The 20951-nt window shown below is 40.1% G+C and overlaps 3 protein-coding genes across 3 annotated transcripts in view; 2 read left to right on the top strand and 1 right to left on the bottom strand.

The window, feature by feature from the left end:
• Positions 1–17578, bottom strand: part of LOC5577754 — a 112234-nt gene extending 94656 nt beyond the window's left edge. Inside the window, exon 1 of the mRNA XM_021850204.1 lies at positions 17074–17578. The gene's annotated coding sequence lies outside the window, so the exon portion shown is untranslated. The remainder of the gene's footprint in view (positions 1–17073) is intronic.
• LOC5577756 (plasminogen) lies at positions 7383–9237 on the top strand. The gene is made up of 3 exons (XM_021850207.1): positions 7383–8103; positions 8164–8952; positions 9012–9237. The coding sequence occupies exons 1-3, from the start codon at positions 7605–7607 to the stop codon at positions 9167–9169; spliced, it is 1446 nt and encodes a 481-aa protein (XP_021705899.1). The 5' UTR covers positions 7383–7604; the 3' UTR covers positions 9170–9237.
• Positions 14450–17072, top strand: LOC5577757 (angiopoietin-related protein 6). The gene is given in 7 exon segments (XM_021850208.1): positions 14450–14629; positions 14697–14741; positions 14809–14882; positions 14947–14985; positions 15044–15479; positions 15481–15558; positions 16854–17072. Coding segments are annotated over 7 exon segments (942 nt in total). The 5' UTR covers positions 14450–14495; the 3' UTR covers positions 16990–17072.
• Positions 17579–20951: the final 3373 nt, after the last annotated feature.

Raw genomic sequence — 20951 nt, forward strand, 5'->3', positions numbered from 1 at the left:
GCGGGGCGTCGCAAATCCATAATTTGGGAGGCCAGGGATCAGCATATTCCATTTAATTCGAAACTGAAAACCAGGAAAATCTGTTAGTGGAATCCGATTTTTCTACTTTTCAAGCCCATTATAATCAATGTTTTCTTATAGAAAGGTAGGATCCTCGTATATCGGTCAACTCCACTTATAAAAGAAAAATCGAATTCACAAATTTTCATCCAAAACTTTCAGCTTCAAAATTTGCTTCTTCTCTTTTGAACCATGACGATGACAGTCGTTCGACTCGAGGTCCAACTAGGTCCGGGCTCAGATTTGGTACCACTTCTAGTACTGCATTTGGTCCCTCGGTAGTGCAAAAGGTACCCAAGTTTGACAGATCGCAGTACACTTTGCACGGCATTCTAGATTACCTTATGTGCCATAAAATTTTGGGCAACTGCAAGGGACATGGAGGTCTGTAATGTGTCTTTGGTCTAACCGCTATGGGTTGATCACAAATAATTTAGAAGTTTTGAACATGAAAATCGGCAGCAAAGCTCATCGATTTCGTCATAACAAACTCATTGCGCAAATCAATGAATCGACCAACTTGAACATGATGATTATGACACAAGATGACCATAAGCAAAACACACTGATTCCGTGCTGGGGTGATGATCTATGCGTTCATAGGTTGACGCATACGAATCTGAAGATATAGCTTCAGGAACTGAATAACTGCGTGGAAAAATTATGGAATCCCTATTGTCGGTTGATGAATCAATCCATGAAGCAAAACAAAGGGATTTGATGTGTAACATACACAAAGTTTGCCAGAAAATCACAGCAATTCAATATGGACGTTCATGAATCGATCCATGTATAAAACACAGATCGAGCGTGTGGATTTTTATCAGTGTAGAATTCAAAAGTTAAAATTTTGTTTACAAATATTTCAGTTCTCCTAAAGCTGAATTTTTAGAGTCGAGTACGTTAGACGGAGCCGATAGAACTATTGGTTCGACGAGAAGTGTATGCAGATTCTAAAGGAGAAGAATACAGCTTGGGCGGCTGAATGTAGAACATTATTGACCAGTGGTCCTCAGCTCAACTATCTACAGGGTGTTCAACTATTTCGAAAACAACTTTTCATCGTTGTATAGGTATACACCATGTGCATTCTGTGTGTATTGGTGTCAGCTTTAGCTTCAGGCTACACGCTTACATGGAATTACCCATTAATGGGTAAAATAATACCCATTTCCAACGAAAGTGGCTTAACTCATTGAAAGAGTAAAGTCTATTTACTCATTAAAGAGTACAGTTAACTCTCCCTTACTCGATATTGAAGGAACCATCGAGTTAGGGAGGTATCGAGTTACAGAACACAAAACCGGTGCAACTGCGATCCAAGGGACCATCGAGGTAGCCATGAAAACCAACTTTTACTATGCCCAAGTAACCATAAGCACTAATAATAAGCCCTTAATCAGCATCATAGATGCGTACATGCATTATAATAGCACCACAAATGCTTACACACCTTATAACAGCACTTTCGCTGCATAGAAACCCTATTACAGCATCATTAATGCTTCTAAGCCTAATGCATACAGGCATTAAATAAGCACTATATTGGCTTTATATTCGAATACAGGGCATGTTTAAATGCCATCCAGTCTTTTGACAGACATACCAAGTGCTTTGTGTTTGCATATAGTGGTAAGAGGGAGTCAAACATAAATCTTCTCACTAGGGTAAAACCACCGGTTTTGGCCAGCCTAAGAGAAAATGTCAATAAAAATTAAATGGGAAGCCGCATTTATACTTCAAATATGTCAAATGCAAGCTCTTAATCCATATTATGTGTGTAAAATATCAAAACTGAGCTAAAACCCTATTTTCGCTTTGAAAATCCCATTGGTCAATACAGGCTAACGGAACCAGTTTCGGCCAGAGATTTGACTTCGATTCCTAAATTCGCCAATCGCATTGATTTCTCATGAGAGTGGTCAAATTAGGAGTGCCCTGGCCAAAATAGGTGTATGGGAGTTAACATTATAAGGAAAATGAATTGTTTTTCTTATGTTTTGAATCAATTTGGACGAGTAAATGAATGTAGCTCTATCATATGAATGTGATCTACTGAACACAAAAGGTTTCATGCTGATTGGCTATGTAAAACGGTGTATAAACCACTATGGCTACAACTGGCGTATAGCCAAAACCGGTGCTTCTGCCCTACTATAATTGCAGGTTTTATGACGGGGAAAAGTGATGGTTTAAATTGGTCACTTTTCTTTCCAATATTATTCATCTTATGTGGCCGTAGGAGCAAAGGAGCAGGACAACAACTCAACAATATGTGTCGCAGGTTCAAGACGCAAAAGGAGGAATTTCATCATCATAAAACAAGGATCAAAATGTGGCAATTGCATTGAGGACTTGCATGAAATCTACCAAAACGAATATGTCTGATACGGAGAAGTACTATCTGTATCATTTTATTACATTTTTTGCATACTATTAGAGGTTTCCGTTTTCATTCATTCATTTATTTACCTCATGTACCAGTTGCTTGGCCGCATACGCGAAAGCTCTCTGGCTGCGTACGCGAAAGCACAAAATATTCGCCATAAAAACCTGGCGAAAACAACTGACGTTTCTCACGTGGTCTTATATCAGCATTAGTGGTGCAGAGATGCACGGTTATAACTTGGCACTATAATGGCACGCTATTTCGCCTTTTCGGGCATTATAATAGCATTATATGCGTATATAAAACTGACATGCATCAAGTGATTACCCTATATGCGCATATAATGCTGCTATCGTGCCGCATTATCGTGCTTACTGGTTACTTGGGACATCTGAACGTTCTTCGGTTCATGATGCGCGTGTTGAAGATTCCGGCGACCGATGTACAAAGATGAAAATGATCAGCGTTTCTACGTAAAATTCATCGATGAGAACAGCTTTAACCGGTTCAGCAGTACAATGGAGGAACAGTACTGGTTCGAATATGCAGATGGGGAAAAGATCCGAGTGCAACTCGAAATGGCAAGCAGACAGTTCAAGTAAGTCCGAATTTTCAATTTGAAACAGAGGACAAAGATATCGCAGCAGTCCTGGGACAGTTCGGAAGGGTGCGGCAACACGTGCGTGAGAGATATCCTGCAGACTATGGCTACCAGGTGTTCAGTGGCGTAAGAAGAGTCCACATTGAGATCGAAAAGGATATTCCGGCGAATTTGTACATCGGCCACTTTCGTGCAAGATGCTATTACGAGGGATTGAAGAATAAATGTTTCTTCAGCAAGGCGGAGGGACACAATAAGGCCAACTGTCCTAAGCTAGTGGAAATCAAGGAAAAAGGAGTCTCTGGTCCAGCCAACAGCAGGATGTACAGTCAGGTGGCAGCAAATCTACGAATAGCAACTAGTTCTAGTGAAAATGAGAGCAGGCCGTCTTCGTCGATGACGGTGCTCCAAGTTCCGAGGCACCCAAGTGCAGGTAAGATCCAGGAGAGAGGGGAAAAAGCGACGCCAAGGGAAACAATAGGGACATGTGCAGCCCAGTGAACACAAACTCGTATACGATAGCGTATAATAGTACAAAAGTGGTGGCGATATACGTACATGCGCCATAAGGCTGCATGCAAGCCAAGCGTGACAAGCCTTACAAAATTTTCGAAGGACTCATACAAAAAACGTGACAAAGGGTGGGGGGAGGTGGTCAAAAAAGTCCAAATTTAACGTGACATAATTTGTGTACCATCCCTTATGAAAAATTTACGATCGATGATAATGTGCGAAATGGCTGTGGAAATACCCTAGAATATATTCAGGTGGGTAGACGAAAACGATAAACAGCGTTTGATTAAACCGATTGAAATGATTGAAATTGAACATGCAATCAAAGAAGCATCCAAGAACAGTTCACCTGGTCCGGATGGTATCAATTATGAATTTTATTCAACGTTTTTTTGATCTACTTTAAGATGACATACAGACATTATACAATAGACCATTTCCGTGAAATTTTTTTATTGGCTTATATGCTTTCTGTCAATTTACTGAACAAACTTTCCTAAGGAACCGATATGTTTTGAAGCCTTTAACTGTTAGAAAACAATGAAAAACTTGCGGCACGTTAGTTCTCCCCTCGGTCCCCTACAATTTGTTTCACCTCGAAAAAATGCAGACCCCTTTTTCCCCTATGATTTTACCACCACGTTGTGGTGAATTTACGATCAGCTGGCATGACCAGATGATTTTTGTTTATGTTTTCATTCATCACAATGGGCTCCGTTGCGGTTTCGCTCCCTCCTTCCTTCACGGCTCCTGAAGTCTCCGTAATCACCGCGGAAACCACCTTCACCGCTTCGGCCGGTTATGACCGCACCCGGCGAACACTACACGGTTCTGTAACGCAAGGATTGTAATCGACAGATGTCTGATGTCTCTGCTTTGTGCCGACGAGGATTGAAGGGATTGAATATGCCGGAAGATTCCTGCCTAGAGGCAGCAACAGCCGCTCAAAATTTCCTTACGCGGCTGTTGCTGCCTCAAGGCGGAAATCTTCCGGATCAACAGCCGGATTAAGGCATTTGTCGGCATGAATAGTAAAAAATAGCCTCTAATAGAACTAGCGGTACCGTAACTGCTGGGTGGATGAGAGATTTGTTGTTAGGGGGTGGTTTTGAATTTTGAATCTGCAGAGGAAAATATATTTTCCTAAAGGAAGACTTGAATCGGGTTGGAGTTGGAACTATTATTCAGAACGGGTTGCGCCAGTTCCAACCTGGTTTAAAAACGTTTGTTTGAGTAGTTTCGGTGGCGCTCCTGTTTGGGGCGCCCTGACCGGGATCACGGTCAGTTTGAGCGCGCACCTGATTTGACGTTTGCAAATGTAAACAAGCATCCCAATGCAGGGGTGTTATCGAAAAACTGTTGCAAAATCACCACGCTGATACCCATAGGGTTGAACAAACTGTGCCGCATCTCGAATTGTTTTTCAAAATGTGGTGAGTATCCATGTTTTCAAAAATTTGTAAGAAAATCAGGAGTGCATATAAACAAAATCTGAAAGCGTTAATATTCATTAAAAATGATTGTCTTTCGAAGAAAAATACAAAAACTGGGGGTTAGATCTGACGGAAATGGTCTATTCTTACTTTGTAGAGAATATCCTCCTGGACTATTTTCCTCCGGAATTATCGCTTCGATTCCAAAAAAGGAGATAACTTCGATCTAGGCAATAAAAAGCCAATCAGCATGCTCAATAGTGACTATAAAATTTTTACTAAATTATTATGCAACAGTTTAAAACCAATAATAGAGAAACTACTAGGCCCAGGGCAGACAGCAAGTATTGAAAATAGTTCTTGTATAAATAACTTGTCGTTATTGAGAAACATTATTATTAAAGCAAATAAATCTAGGAAATTCAAGGGTATTATATTGTCCGTAGATCTGGAAAAGGCCTTCGATCGAGTTGATCATCAATATCTTTGGGATATTTTGAAAACTTTTGAGATCCCGAATAGATTTATTGAGTGTCTGCAAAAGTTATATAAGAACGCAAGCTCCAAAGTTCTGTTCAATGGATTTTTGACAAATTCGTTTCCAATTAAATGTTCTGTAAGACAAGGATGTCCATTAAGCATGGCACTATTTTCGCTGTATATTGAGCCTCTGTTGAGGATGATTGACAAACATATTAAAGGTGTACTTATTGATGATGTTTTCGTAAGAGTCATAGATTATGCAGATGATCTGAATATTTTCATTAGAAATGACGAAGAATTCAGCATTGCATTGGAACTGATAAATTACTTTAGTATATATTCAAAAATTAAAATAAATTTCAGTAAATCACACTATTTGAGACTGAACAATTGTTCTCTTGGTCCTCAGCTTATTAGTGAAGCAAGAAACATTAGAATACTTGGACTGACATTTATTGAAGATTATAAAAAATGATCTGGGGACGGACCTGGTGTAGTGGTTAGAACACACGCCTCTCACGCCGAGGACCTGGAATCGGATCCCATCCCCGAGATAGTCACCAAAATTTTCAGTGACGACTTCCTTCGGAAGGGAAGTGAAGCCGTTGGTCCCGAGATGAATTAGCCCAGGGCTAAAAGACTGAATGTTTTTCAAAAAATATGGATTTTAAATACATATATTCTGTCAAAATTGTGGTACGTTGCACAAATCATTCCACCGGAAAATAAGCATATTGCGGTGTTGAGGAAAAAATGTAAGAATTTTTTGTGGAAAGGATGTTTTCATAAAGTGGAGCGGAATGAATTATATGCTCCTGCTCTTAAGGGCGGTCTCTCGCTTACATGTGTGGAATCGAAAGCCATAGCACTTTTTATTAAGAACTTACTATTATCCGGAAAACAATCCACTACTGATAAATTTATGATGGAGCAAATAATGAATAACAAATTGAATCGAAACACGAGAGAGTGGATTAAACTTGCAGTTAAATTTGAAGAGCGGAATTTAAAAACAAGCAAACGAATTTAAGATGACTAAATTACAGAAAAAAATATAAAAATTAAACAGCTCGATAAACAGCCCCATTTGCAATGGGCTGTATGAAAATGTTAACCAAAACTTTGTATGCAGTGAGTCCAAGTCGATTTTATTTTTCGTGTTTCGGGACATAATTCCATGAAAATCTAAACTATATAGGCACAGAGTGAGAGGGATTGATTCTCCAACTTGCGATTCTTGCGGAAGAATCGACTCTGTTGAGCATAGGATCAAAAATTGTTCGGGATCTGAAAAAATATGGAGCTGGTTAAATGTGTAATGAAATCCAAATTTTTTAAATAAATGTAGAAGACGCGATAGATTTAGTGCAGTTTAGTATAAAACATAAAAATTGTTAATTCAAAGCAGCTCTGTGGTTAGTCTTAGAAACATTACCCTATTGTATTAAAAATCATTCAACTGGTTGTATAGCAGATTTAAAACAGCAATATAAGTGTTAAACGCTGGAAAAACAATAAACTGTTCAATTCAAACAATACATGTATTTATTGTAATTATTTGTATATAGTCTTAATCAATGTCAAGAACTTTGTAGATATAATGAAATAAATTACCTAGTTAAAAAAAAAATGCAAATATTTTTTGCTCACTACAATTTAATATACAGTTAACTCTCCATAACTCAATATTGTAAATTTTGCACCTTATCGGACGCGACGATTTGTAATTGTCGCCGGTGAAATCGTCGCCAAAATCGTCGCCAGCCAAGAAACCGATGAGAATTTGACGTTCCACCAGTCTTACCAACACAATTGCAAATCACCTCCTTTGATTTATTTTCAGGCTTTTGACGTTTCACCAGTCTTGCCACCACAAAGACAAATAACCTCCTTTGATTGGTTTGCTAGCGACGATTTTTTCAGACTGTTCGAAAGTTGGCGGCGCGTTTTGTTGCGAATGAAACAGACAATATTGAAGGAACCACCACATTCTTCGTTTCAGGTCCCCATAATAATTTTCGAGCAGGAACTTTAGTTAACAAGTAGCCTTTGAAATCTTTAAGCCAATCGTAGCAATCCACCGTAATCTTTTCACTGCCATTATGTGTCAAGCTGCCGATGAAAAATGAAGCTTTTCCGCAAGAGCTCCCGTAACTGCCAACCGTTTTTCCTGCTGGTTCTTGCGGTTTGTGCCAGCCAATTTTCTCCAACATCAGCACAATGGGGCAACCCTCAGCAGCAACCCGGAGGACAGTTTCCACTTCAACAACCCGGAGGACAAATTCCCCAGCAGCAACCCGGAGGACAATATCCGCTTCAGCAACCCGGAGGACAAATTCCCCAGCAGCAACCCGGAGGGCAATATCCACTTCAGCAGCCCGCTGGCCAATTCCCACAGCAGCAACCCGCTGGCCAATTTCCACAGCAGCAACCCGGAGGGCAATATCCTTCACAGCAACCCGGTGGACAGTTCCCACAAAATCCCATCCAGCAACAGCCCCCTTCAAACTCCCAAGATGGCTACTACATATCCTCCTATCCGCAAGGAAGCCCGCAAGGCAGTCCTCAAGGCAATCCTCAAGGATATCCCCAAGTGAATCCTACAGGGAACCCACAATATCCATGTAAGTAACCGCTCAGTACGAACAGCATTTCTCAGAACCATTACCTTTTCCAATTGCTAGCCTCCGAAACGGGTGTCCAAAACTATGACGACCAGCAAACAGAGTGTACCGCTCAATCCCGGCTGGTCGGAGGCACGAATGCCCAGTGGAACGACGCACCGTACATGGTATCGCTGCGCGAACTCAAAAACGACCACTTCAACAACTTCGGATTGGGTCATTTCTGCGGAGGAACTCTGATTCATCCTTACTTGGTCCTCACTGCTGCCTCTTGCATTGCGAACCGTGTGGCCAGTGACATTGGCATCGTCGTGGGTACCCTCAATCGGCGGAAGCAGGCATCGTCTTCGCAGCTGTTGTTCGTCCAAAAAATGATACCACATCCGTCCTACACGTTCCAGACCGGAGGGCACGATATTGGGGTTATTTTGTTGAAGACTGCCGCCTTCATAGGTCCACGGGTTAAGCTTGCCACGCTCGCATATAAGGACCCACGAGCCGGAAGTGACTGCGCGCTGTATGGATGGGGACAAACAACGTCTCAGGGTCAGTTGTACACGGATTGCTTACGCAAGGCTGTAGTCAAAGTACAGGACCTGGAGGAATGCAAGCGTAACTTCCAGCAGGTGAGCATCAAGATTCCGCCGTCCGTATTCTGTGCAGGGTACTTCGGCGGTGGTCCAGATGCCTGTCAGGGAGATATCGGCGGCCCAGCAATATGCGACGGCAACTTCCAAGGAATCATCGGCAACAAAGTAGGCTGCGGAACAGCTGGCGCCGGTAAAATTTATACCAACATTTACAGCTTCCGCAATTGGATCGAATACACGACGACCAGCTTGAAGGCAGGTAAGTGTGACTTGCTGTGATAGCGACTAATTTCGCACATTAATTCCATTTTGTTACAGAATTTGAAAATATGTATCCCGAGGGTTCGTTGAATATGAGAAGTGATGTTCGCGACGATGCGCCGGCACCGGAAGCCGCGGAGACATCTGGCGTGCAAGGGAAGTGTGTGTCGGTAGGATTGGCCCTCGCAGCCGGGTTAGCATTAATGTTGGCTTAGATTTATTATTTGTCATAGAGCATTTTTATACAGCTGCCTAATAAAATTTAACTGTTTAGTTCAATCCACCCTTCTGAATTCCATTCCTTTTCGAATCAATAGTTCACTCGTTTCCATGGTCACATAAATAACACGGTACCGCTCAAACGTCAGCTAGTAAACTCGTGTATTGGTCGTTTTTCATCACGTCAACCTGTCATGAAACGGTCTACTTTTCTGCACTGAATCATACATTGTAAATTTTTCATTACGCAACTGATTTGAGTTCCATAATGAATCATAACAATTTTCAGAAATTATTGGCGTGAGGTGAGAATCGTCGGAGGCGCGATTTCGCTGCGGTTTTCGTCGCGTTGGTCTAGGTCTAGATAGTTGTGCTCTAGGGGGTACGAACTGGATATCAACTAGCAGCCAGGCTGCTGTCATGCTAAAATTTTGATCAAAATGATCCGAGTATGCCTAGGAAATGTCTTAGGGAATGTGAAGCCATTACTTCGTCACGCTAAAAACTGTTATGCATTTTATGTGACACAAAAACTATCAACTGTTAAAAAAAGGTTTACTTGGTCTTATTGATGCGCAAGTTTTTCAGAACTTTTGTAAAATAGTAGTATACGGAACAAGTTGCAGAATGATGATTTTAACAGCACGAGTCGTAAATTTATCCTACAAGGCTTGCCGGGTAGGATAATTACGACGAGTGCTGCAAAAATCGAGTTCTGCAACGAGTTACGTACATCATTTTTTGCAATTTCGTGGAAGACCTCTTGAGGATAGCAGAAATTATATTAGAATGCATTCACCATTATTTTACAATTTCTGAAAAATGGTTGTGTAATGATTCATTACGCAACTCAAAACAGTTGCGTAATGAGAAAGCGTTGCGTAATGAAGCATTACAGCATTGGTTTCAGTTGCGTAAGGACTATTCCCGCACTGCATACCTCAGTGCAGGAAAGTAGGCCGTTTCATGACAGATTGGCGTGAGGAAGAACAGCCTATTACGATGAGAAATTGCAAAAAATATTTTTAACCAAAATACGGTCCGAAACTATCTGATTCAGCTGATTTATTAGACTTATTACCTGCTGCATCAAATTGCAGAAGCTTTGTGTGAAGTATTTTAAGTGTGTATCTTGAAAATGGATTCCTGCGAGACAACCAAACAAACAACGGTTAGTACTGGTAGCAAAAAATGTGTTCAAATTGATTGCCCAAAATGTTCGAGACCGCACCCCTCAGGTTGTGCTTATTCTGCGCGGCGTGTGAGGTGAGACCTGTCAAATGGGTTGACAATTGTCGGCCCGCTCTCATTTGATTAACATTAGTCGTCTCACGTCACTCGAAATAACAGCCAAGGTATCTAAAAGACTGCTTAGATTGCTGAACCTCCCTTCAACAAATCTTGGTGACAGCGACTCGCCTCGATTCACACGCCGCGCAGAATAAGCACAAGTATTGTGCATTCAGATTAACGTTAGACCGAACTTCATAAAAGAAATGAAATCTTACCAACAAATTTCGCCGAAGTTCGGCGTCGGCATTCTACCGAAGTGCTACGCCGACAAAGGCATTCCTTATGCATCGGCGAAGCACTAAATTAGAATGCCGATGCCGAAGTTCACCGAAGTTTTGATTGCCGAACTTCTAATTGTCACTTGAATTGTCAATATTGCTGTTTGCATTTGAGGTAAAAATCTTGAAAAACACAACTCGTTGCAAAACTTGATTTTTACAGCACTCGTCGTGATTATTCAACTCGGAAAATTATGCTGTAAAAATCATCATTCAGCAACTTGTGCGTAAACTACTATTTTGCCATTACGTAGAAGACCTCTTGAGTAGACTGCCCATAACTGCAAAACAGTCACATTCGACATTTTTGACAAATTGGAGTTAATACCATGGAGAGTCATCAAATGATAAATATTTTCGATCAACTTACTAAAATCTGTGAGATTGTTTTAAAAAATACGAAAAAAATACCAAGTTGTTTTGTCACATTGGTAATTATAACCGCATAACAGTCACATTGAGACTATAAATGAGCCTCGTAATGTAATAGCAAAGAAATTACTATCAGAATTATTTTCTGACAATTCACCTAGTATGCGATATGAGTTGTATAAAATATCAGCCTCAAATAAGCACTATTGAGTTCCTGGTAATTTTTAGAAATTTTAGTTTCCTTCCATACTACAGTCGCCTCTCCACATCTCGATATCGAAGGGACCATCGAGATAGGGAGAGATCGAGATAAAGAACAAATTTTTGATGCATACTAGATTGAAAAACACTCCGTTGCCAAGAAAGTAATACACAAACAGACGTCATTTTGCGCTCCTTATTTGTTTTGAATCCCAAAACTTTGGTCTAGTAACCTTCGATATTGGTCATATCGACATACGGAGAGAAAATTGAGAACGAAAAATCAACAGAAACACATCGAGATATAAAAATATCGAGATAAGGAGGATATCGAGATATGGAGAGTGAAAATGTATGCAGGCTGAAGGGACTTATGAAATCATCGACATAGGGAGAGATATCGAGATGTAGAACATCCAGATGTGGAGAGTCGACTGTACGTTAAATTGCACACTTTGTACTCCATTTACTCAATGCCTACTTTTGTCGAATGTTACAAATACGCAGTTATGGGCAGTAGAGTTCTCGCATAACTTCCGATCTCGCCCTAAAAGCCATTGGTAACCATGTGTGTAGCTCGTTGTTTCTGAGCATTTGAAAGGATTTTCATGTTATTTAACAACGTTAAAACGATTATTAGCTACCTGTCCGTGATGTTGGTTTGGATGCTTACTGTTTCTTTTGCTCAGAAATAACGATCTACACCATCAGCTACCAATGGCTTTTAGGGCGTTATCTCAGAGTATGCGAGAGTTATATGTTTCTCTGGAGTACATAATAGTAGTTTACTCAAAAAGTTGCGCAACGAGGTTTGCCGAGTTGGATATTTACGACAAGTGCTGTATAAATCAAGCTCTACAACGAGTTGCGTACTGGTAGTTTACGGAACAAGTTGCAGAATGATGATTTTTACAACACGAGTCGTAAATTTATCCTACGAGGCTTACCGAGTAGGATAATTACGACGAATGCTGTAAAAATCCAGTCATTACAGTACTGGTTTTAGTTGCGTAATGACTTTTTTGTGATTTCTCATCGTAATAGGCATCACGCCAATCTGTCATGAAACGGCCTACTTTCCTGCACTGAAGTATGCAGTGCGGGAATAGTCATTACGCAACTGAAACAAGTGCTGTAATGATTCATTACGCAACGCTTTCTCATTACGCAACTGTTTTGAGTTGCGTATTGAATCATTGCACAACCATTTTTCAGAAATTATAAAATGATGGTGAATGCATTCCGATATAATTTCTGATACCCTCAAGTGGTCTTCAACGAAATTGCAAAAAATGTTGTACGTAACTCGTTGCAGAACTCGATTTTAACAGCACTCCTCGTAATGGGGTCCCAAAGCCCTGTACCGTTCAGTACCAAACGCTTGAGTTTAGGCCAGTAACATATGTTTTCTCAATCTTTAAATGTTTTTTGTTTGTTTAAGTCCATTTTTTTCGATTTTTGTAATTTAGTCAGACAAAATTTTTGTTTAAACCAAGGGGTGTATAAACTCTGGGTTTATTCTGTTTTCAATTTCCGTTCTGAAATGCCAGAATAGGAAAAGGTGACTGTGTCGAGGTTCAAATCTGGGCCCATTTTTGAAATAAAACTTTAATTGTGATATCTCCGTTACTTGAGCGGGAAAAGTTACCAAAGTAGTAGCAAGCACATGCTCTGTCGTGTTATTTATCAAAAACAAGATTTTATCTGAAGTTTCAGGACCCTAGTTTCTAATTCGGCAAGCCTTGTTATACGACTTGTGGTGTAAAAATCCTAATTCTGCGTAGACTATTGAAGTTTCTGAAGTATGAGTAATCACTGTTTTTGCTTTTTTGAGCTCTTACTGCAAACTGAGATCATTCATCCATGATGTATCCTTTTGAATGTAATAACTTAGATTGTGTCATTACGCATAGCATGAGATAGGCGTCTGCGGTATTTCCAACGAACTGCTTTGCCTTATCGCTAAGTTGCCGCAGAGCGCACTAGGTACAACGAACTTTTGCTATCCGTGCTCATAGCTTAGCACGCTAGCCATGCATTCAAACTACATCTCGCAGCAATCAGACTATGACAAAACATCGTCATGCTCTTCTTCTTGGCATTACGTCCTCAATGGGACAGAGCCTGCTTCTTAGCTTTGCGTTCAATGAGCACCTCCACAGTTATTATCTGAGTGCTTTCTTTGCTAATCATTTATCGAGTGACATATCAGAAAACCATTTGATGCTTCATAACTCGATATCGAATTAAAGAACAATCTCTTGAACCGCAGTTGCACTGATTAATAGCTCAATATCTCCTCAACTCGATGGTCCCTTCAATATGAATTTACAATGGGGGGCCGAAATTCGTACAGGTTCAAAATCCCTACAGTTCATACAAATAGTAGGCGTTTTGTATGAAGTGGACGGATTTAGATTCATTTCTTAGGTGTACGGATTTCGATCCCTAACGGTATAAAGGGTTTAATCTCTTCTGTATACTACACTGAAGCAAAAATACTTAGGTTTTCCATAAATCATGACTTATGAACCAGCCACATCATGGTTTAATTGAACGCATAACCATTTCGAATATGGGATCAAGTTTCATAAGTGAGAGCTTTGAATTATTTACAAGCCATCACTCGAAATATTTTTTCTAGCAATCGCTAGAGGAACTGCTCCACTATCGTTGTTGGGTACAATTCAATCGAAAGTATGTCACATGTTATTAAAACATGACAATTTTTGAGCACGCCTTAAATGAAAGGCGAACATTATTAATTGATAAATTTAATTATGCAATTTTCATTGAATTGCTTACAGATTTTCATTGGTTGACTAATCAAATTTCTAATGAAATTCTTCACCAAAATCATTAGTAAAACTTATTAATTTCAACAATAATCGTTGTGGCGCCAGATCATAATTATTCCTTGAGAAATTATTAAGTTTGTTTGGCTCAGTGTGAGAAAAAAGAAGGGACTTCCCATTACGAAAAGATTCTGAACCCAGACCTTTTCAAACATTGCTTAAATATATTGTCGCGGAGGCTATCACAAAGCTATGAATGGTCCGAGAAAAACATAAACTATGGGATTGATAAGAAGCAAACGATACACAACTTTGCATGCTGGATAGTTGTATCCCGTCGAGAGCAGATCGATTAGTTTCCATCAGTTCTTGTCCAAGTCAACATGGAATCGTTCAAAGTTTTTAGATACGTTCTATTGGGTTGCGTTTTACACTGTCTGCTGATGCCGGGCAACGCAAATGTGTACTATTCACAGGATCGTATCCTGTCGTCTAAACTGGATCAGCTGCAGGATAAGTATGTTTCTGTGCCGTATCAATAATGTATATCATTCTGTATTTTTTTAATGTTTTCTTCTAATCAGAATCATGGAACAAATTGAAGCTCGATTGATCGCTATGCAAGAGAGGTGGGTGATATGTAATCATTATAGGCAAAGATCTAATGAAACCATTTCCCCGTGTTTCTGCTCTCAGAATGGAACGTAAGTTCGGTCAGCATATGGTAGCATTGCAGCGATCCGAGAATGCTAAGTGGCTTGACTTAGACGGTAGAATAACATGCAAAACGTAGATATACCGAGAGATCTAATTGGTCATCATTTCCGGTTTCAGATAAGATTCTCGTTCTAAAGGAAGCCATCAACCAGAATTGTGAGTCACTGCTTGCGTAATGTGCGATAATTCAACCAATAAAACTAATTCGTTTCAGCCGGTGCCTACTTTGAATCATGCCGCGGAGTTCCGTCGGAATTCAGCAACGTTTTCATGATTCGCCCGCCGGTGGCCAATACGCTTCCTTTTCTGGCCTACTGCGAACAAAATTTCCTCGGTGGAAGTTGGATCGTGATCCAAAGGCGTTATGATGGGTTGTTGGACTTCAATCGTAACTGGTTGGAGTACAAGGAAGGATTTGGAGATCCTGAAGGAGAACACTGGATGGGGCTGGATAAGATCCATAAGATAACTCGATCGGGTGATCACGAGTTGCTGATCGTGCTGAAAGACTTTGACGGAATGGTGAAGATGGCTCTTTACGATCGATTTGATGTGGACAATGAAGGAGCAAAGTACAAGCTTTCGATTGGAAAATTCGTTCATGGTGACGCCGGGGATTCACTGAGCATGACCAGCGGAGTTCGTTTCTCAAGATAATGATCAACAATCGGTTGGATCTTGCGCGGAGTATTACCAAAGCGGATGGTGGTTCAAAAATTGCATGAATGCGTAAGTACCGTAATCCGGGGTCAAATTGATGACTGTGGTGAATTTGATGAGGTCGATAACAAATAGTATTTCCATTCAAGGATGACATTTCGCTGGCATAACAGATATTTCACGACATATTTTTATTTTCAATACTTTTCCTCAATATTTTAACCGAGTTTGGATCAGACAAGTTTATTATTAATGAATCTGATTTAAACATATCACCCGACGAGCACAAAACATGCTACATTTCGGTTGCTATCGGCTGTCGAGATCAAACTGTGAGGGGAAATGAAGTAAAATATTGAAACGCAGATCAAACATTCTTGTTTTCACCTTAATACGTACGTCAATATATTGATGTCATATTCAAAGGTCTTCAATATATTGAAGAGTTACGTCATTTCATCAATATATAGATGTCGTCTAAGGGCCGGCATATGATGATGAAAAATTATTTTGTTTATGTTTTTATAATGTTAGTTGTGCATTCACAGTTTTTGAAGGTGTAAGCAACACTGTTGGAAATGTCAATATAAAACATTGCACTGATGGTAAACCTACATGCAAACCTTAAGTGTGTGAAATGTAGTGTACGCTTATGTGTGAAATCATACAGCGTAGTTTTTAGCTCATAAAATCGTTTATTCCTTGAAAAAAAAATAGGTGTATTACGACCATTTACAATATTTAATTGTATTATAAAATGATATTATATGTTGTTTTATACAGTGAATCAAATTGTCATCAAAATAGACGAAAAACAAACAACAAAGCACGCTCGCTCACAACCGTTTGTTGCAACTGTTGCGGATAAGGACACAATCAAAAGCAAAATTGTCATGACAATCACAGAGCGCAACATTGTTGCAACCTTTTCAACTCGCGATAAATCAGTTATTTGAAACACAAAACTAAATTCGTTTTGTGGATGCTGTTTGATAATGTGTCAATGTTTACCAACACGAAGAAACTTCTCGAAAATTGCAATGCGATGCCCAGAAAATAGCTGCGCACGAGGTGATCGATCTTTGTCATATTTTGTTCAAGTGATGATAAACTTATGTTGCGGAATAAAATTGTTGCAACAAAAACAGGAGATGACAAGGTCTTTGTTGCTGCGTGTTTGGTGACAATTGATTCACTGGTTTTATATTTAAAAAAAATAGATAACGTAAACGGACATAGATCATTTACGAACTGGTCTTGTCCAAATTATTTTGGAAATGTTTGATTTCCCAATGATAATATGAAAAGAACTAAGTATATTTTACACTAACTACGCCTCCCACATATTCGATTTTTCATTCCAGAAATTTGAATGGCCTCTATCGTAAAACTGACGAAAAAAACAAGACTATGAACTGGTTCACCTTCCGGAATGATTTGCAAGGACTAAAGGAAGCAACGATGATGATCCGTGAAAAAGTTACCTTCGTGAAAAACTAACCTGAAATGTTCCTTTGCATGAGAACCTAACATGGAACATCATTGTTTGAAATAAATTTCCAAAGCACTCGCTTCCGTACGAACCTTTGCGTTCCACGCCAGACAGCCATGATTGACAATCGGTGAATTCCCTCAGACAAATTGATGTAATAATTCCAAATTGGATGTCCGCCTTCCTGTTTGGGTGAAAAGGTATCCAAAAATCGCTCCACCGTTCACGCTTCCAGTAACAATGACGTCATCGTCACACGCATTTTGCCGGATAGCAACCGATCGTAAACAAAACCAACACAAACCCCACTTTGATAATGCACTTGGCCAATAAGGACTCACACACCACTTCGGAAACTTATGAATTATGGATAATTGCCGGTCGATAAATTAGATTGATTGCAAACTTGATTATTTTCATTGCCACTATTCTATACTAGATTGCACATAAATTTGCTCAATGCACTTCAATCATACATGTAAATCTAGTTATCACACAATACACCCACAAACTCTCGAATTGCAACATCCAAAAAAACGATACTGAAGCAGGCGCCGGTAGCGACCGAAAGCATGACCCGCGCTTACGACTGTAGAACCTGAACTAAAGGGGTTTCCATCCACCGACATGAACGTGGCCAACGAAGCAAGCGATGTTGGGCGGTGCGTGTGAAGGGATCCTTATCGACGCACGTTGCCATGGGTGATCGCGTATAAACAGTCCATCGATCCTTCTACTCGCAAAGTCGTGTGGAGACAAATGAATGGTGTATAAACCCGTGGAAAGATGGTGAACGCATGCTTTGTTGTGGTGTGCTTTATCCTTGCAACATTATTGTTAAAGGGAACATTATTGTTGTAATATAGAATATCTTGTATTTGAATGTGTGATAGGCTTGAATGAAATAGGGTTGGTTTCATGTACGGAGTAACTACTATTTTCGTGATTTTTGGTCATGTTCCCAATTTCAATTATTGAATTGGTCACTGTCAATGACAGCAGCATGACTTTTGATGTAAGCGCTGAAATCATATTTTCATGTTTTCGGTGCTTAGTAAAGGATGTCATTATATTCATTTCTTTTAACTGGATGTTCTGTATAAGCCAGCACTACCAACCTAATAAGATAAAACAAAATTAATAAAAATTTTGTTTAAAATACAGTCGCCTCTCCACATCTCGATATCGAAGGGACCATCGAGATCCCAGACAACCAGAAATCGCATGAAAGTTCACGTTACAACTCGTTTATTCATACTAATTACATCAAACTCGCAAAACACCGTGGATAAACTCGTCAGATTGATGACCTTCCTCGCATAAAACACTTCTTTTCTGAGTTCACTTGTACATTTTGTTTCGTCTCGTACACTCGTAAAAACAAAATCGGATCACTCCGTAGCAGCTGTCAAATCAACATTTGTTATCATAAGTTAAGTCGGATAAGATCACAGGTTAGTTCGGTAGAAAATTTATACACTCGCATTGTATGTTATTATTCATCACATAATGTATGCACGCATATCGCCTCCACTTTTGTACGTAGAAGGCCTTTTCGCGACATCTTATAAGTGAAATGTTGCACATACAAAGCCTCCAGGTGATTTCGTTATGCGTACATTTTGGTTGTCTGGGATAGGGAGAGATCGAGACGAAGAACAAATTTTTGATGAATACTAGATTGAAAAACACTCCGTTGCCAAGAAAGTAATACACTGAGAGAGACTCGCGAAGAGGAAAAATATCAACGTCATATGCAGCCCAGATTCCCCTCTCACGAAACGTCAAATGCAGCCCACCGTTTTTATGGCTGAAAAAGTGAAAAGTATTGTGTTCAAAGTAAACTGTTATTAAAACCCTCAGTCGGCGGAGCAGTTTTTTTCCAAAGTTGATGATAAATCTAAGCAGAAGATTAATTATTTCAAATGTCTGCTACGTTTGCTGGCATGAAATTTCACTCAAACGGCTATTTATGATTCGATGTGTTGCAAACTCAATCATATTTTGCTGAGAGGTTCATGTGAGGATTTGAACAGCATGCGCATAATTGGTATAAACACAAAGTGGAATAAGAAAAAAACTCAGCAATCACAGAAAAAGAAGACCGTCTTCGCGAGTCTCGTCTCAGGTAATACACAAACAGACGTCATTTTGCACTCCTAATTTGTTTTGAATCCCAAAACTTTGGTCTAGTAACCTTCGATATTGGTCATATCGACATACGGAGAGAAAATTGAGAACGAAAAATCAGCAGAAACACATCGAGATATGGAGATATCGAGATAAGGAGGATATCGAGATATGGAGAGAGAAAATGTATGCAGACTGAAGGGACTTATGAAATCATCGACATAGGGAGAGAAATCGAGATGTGGAGAGTCGACTGTATATTACATTTCATTTGCCTTAGCAGTTTAGAATGGTATAGGCTATAGTTTCCCAAACTTTGGGAAAAAATATAATATTTATGTTGCACAATCAGGCCGATATTTTAAAACCCTAACAGGATTAATTATTTTTTACTTAGTCCATTATAGACGGTTCTTTCTTCGTTTTCAACTCATTCGGTATAATAACGCGTTCGGCCTAACGTACATGTAAAAGACACCTACACGTTGATGCTTTCAATGGGCGATTTATCGTTTGAAGGAAGCACCACAGTAGACAACGAAATTGAATAATTTGAAAATATTTGGAAATCATAATTAACTGAGAAGGGGCCTTCTAATTAACTAAGGGGCCTTCCTTAGTCGAGTGGTTAAAGTCTGCGGCTACAAAGTAAAGCCATGCTGAAGGTGTTTGGGTTCGATTTCCGGTCGGTCCAGGATCTTTTCGTAATGAAAATTTTCTTGAGTGAGAGAATCAGGCCCTGTTCCAGTGAGGACGTAATGCCAATAAGAAGTTGAATTTACTGAGAAGTACTCAAAATACAGTTGAATTCACTAAACATGGTTGCAACCACGAACAAACGGGAGGGTGAATCACTGAATTCACAACTTCCTCCCTAAAAAGGGGGATTAAAAACTGTCACTAAACGTGGCAAAAATATAACAAAAGACGAGGGACTTAGGCAGGAGATCTTCAGCTCCATTAGGGGAATCAAGGTTTCCTTCCAAATCGCAAAGAAAGGAGACTGTCTCATGTTGGCGAAAACTCTTATAGATCGCGAATTTCTTCTCAAAGATTTTAAAGAGGAGAAGAACATTTTTTTTACTTATGACGACAAAACTGAGCATTTGTTCAAAGTTGTCTTGAAAGGACTCTCAAGTGACTATTTTTATTTATTCATTTGGTTTTACATCAATTAGCTTGATAAAACTTCGCCAACAATATTTCACCAATTCACTCGGTTCATGGTCGCTTCTCTCCATCCTCGACTTCGTCCCACGCTCTCCAGGTCCTGGTGCCAATCCACCTAGCTCGCTGCGCCCCACGCCTTCTTGTTCCGACCGGATTCGTGACGAACACCATCTTTACAGGGCTGTTATCCAGCATTCTTGCAACATGCACTGCCCAGCGTATCCTTCCAGCTTTAGCCACCTTTATGATACTGGGTTCGCCGTAGAGTTTGGCGAGCTCGTGATTCATTCTTCGCCGCCACACGCCGTTCTCATGCACGCCGCCGAAGATCGTCCTTAGCACTCGGCGTTCGAAAACCCCAAGAGCTTGCAAGTCCTCCTCGAGCATAGTCCACGTCTCATGCCCGTAGAGGACTACCGGTCTTATGAGCGTGTTGTGCATCGTACATTTGGTGCGGGGGTGAATCTTTCTTGACCGCACTTTCTTCTGGAGCCCATAGTAGGCACGACTTCCAAGGATCCGAGGTAGACGAACTCGTCCACCACCTCAAAGGTATCCCCGTTTATCGTGACATTGCTTCCTAGGCGGGCCCTGTCGCGCAGTTCCGCCTACCCAGCATGTTTTTGTTTTCGACGCATTCACCATTAGCCCGACTCTTGTTGCGCTCTCG

The sequence above is a fragment of the Aedes aegypti genome, chromosome 3 (genome assembly GCF_002204515.2).
Source record: "Aedes aegypti strain LVP_AGWG chromosome 3, AaegL5.0 Primary Assembly, whole genome shotgun sequence".
Classification (NCBI taxonomy): domain Eukaryota; kingdom Metazoa; phylum Arthropoda; class Insecta; order Diptera; family Culicidae; genus Aedes; species Aedes aegypti.

Coding starts and splice junctions, on each gene's coding strand:
- LOC5577756 (XM_021850207.1), top strand. CDS start 7,605: ATGAAGCTTTTCCGCAAGAGCTCCCGTAACTGCCAACCGTTTTTCCTG. Junction 8,104..8,163: donor AGGGAACCCACAATATCCAT/GTAAGTAACCGC, acceptor TCCAATTGCTAG/CCTCCGAAACGGGTGTCCAA. Junction 8,953..9,011: donor GACGACCAGCTTGAAGGCAG/GTAAGTGTGACT, acceptor ATTTTGTTACAG/AATTTGAAAATATGTATCCC.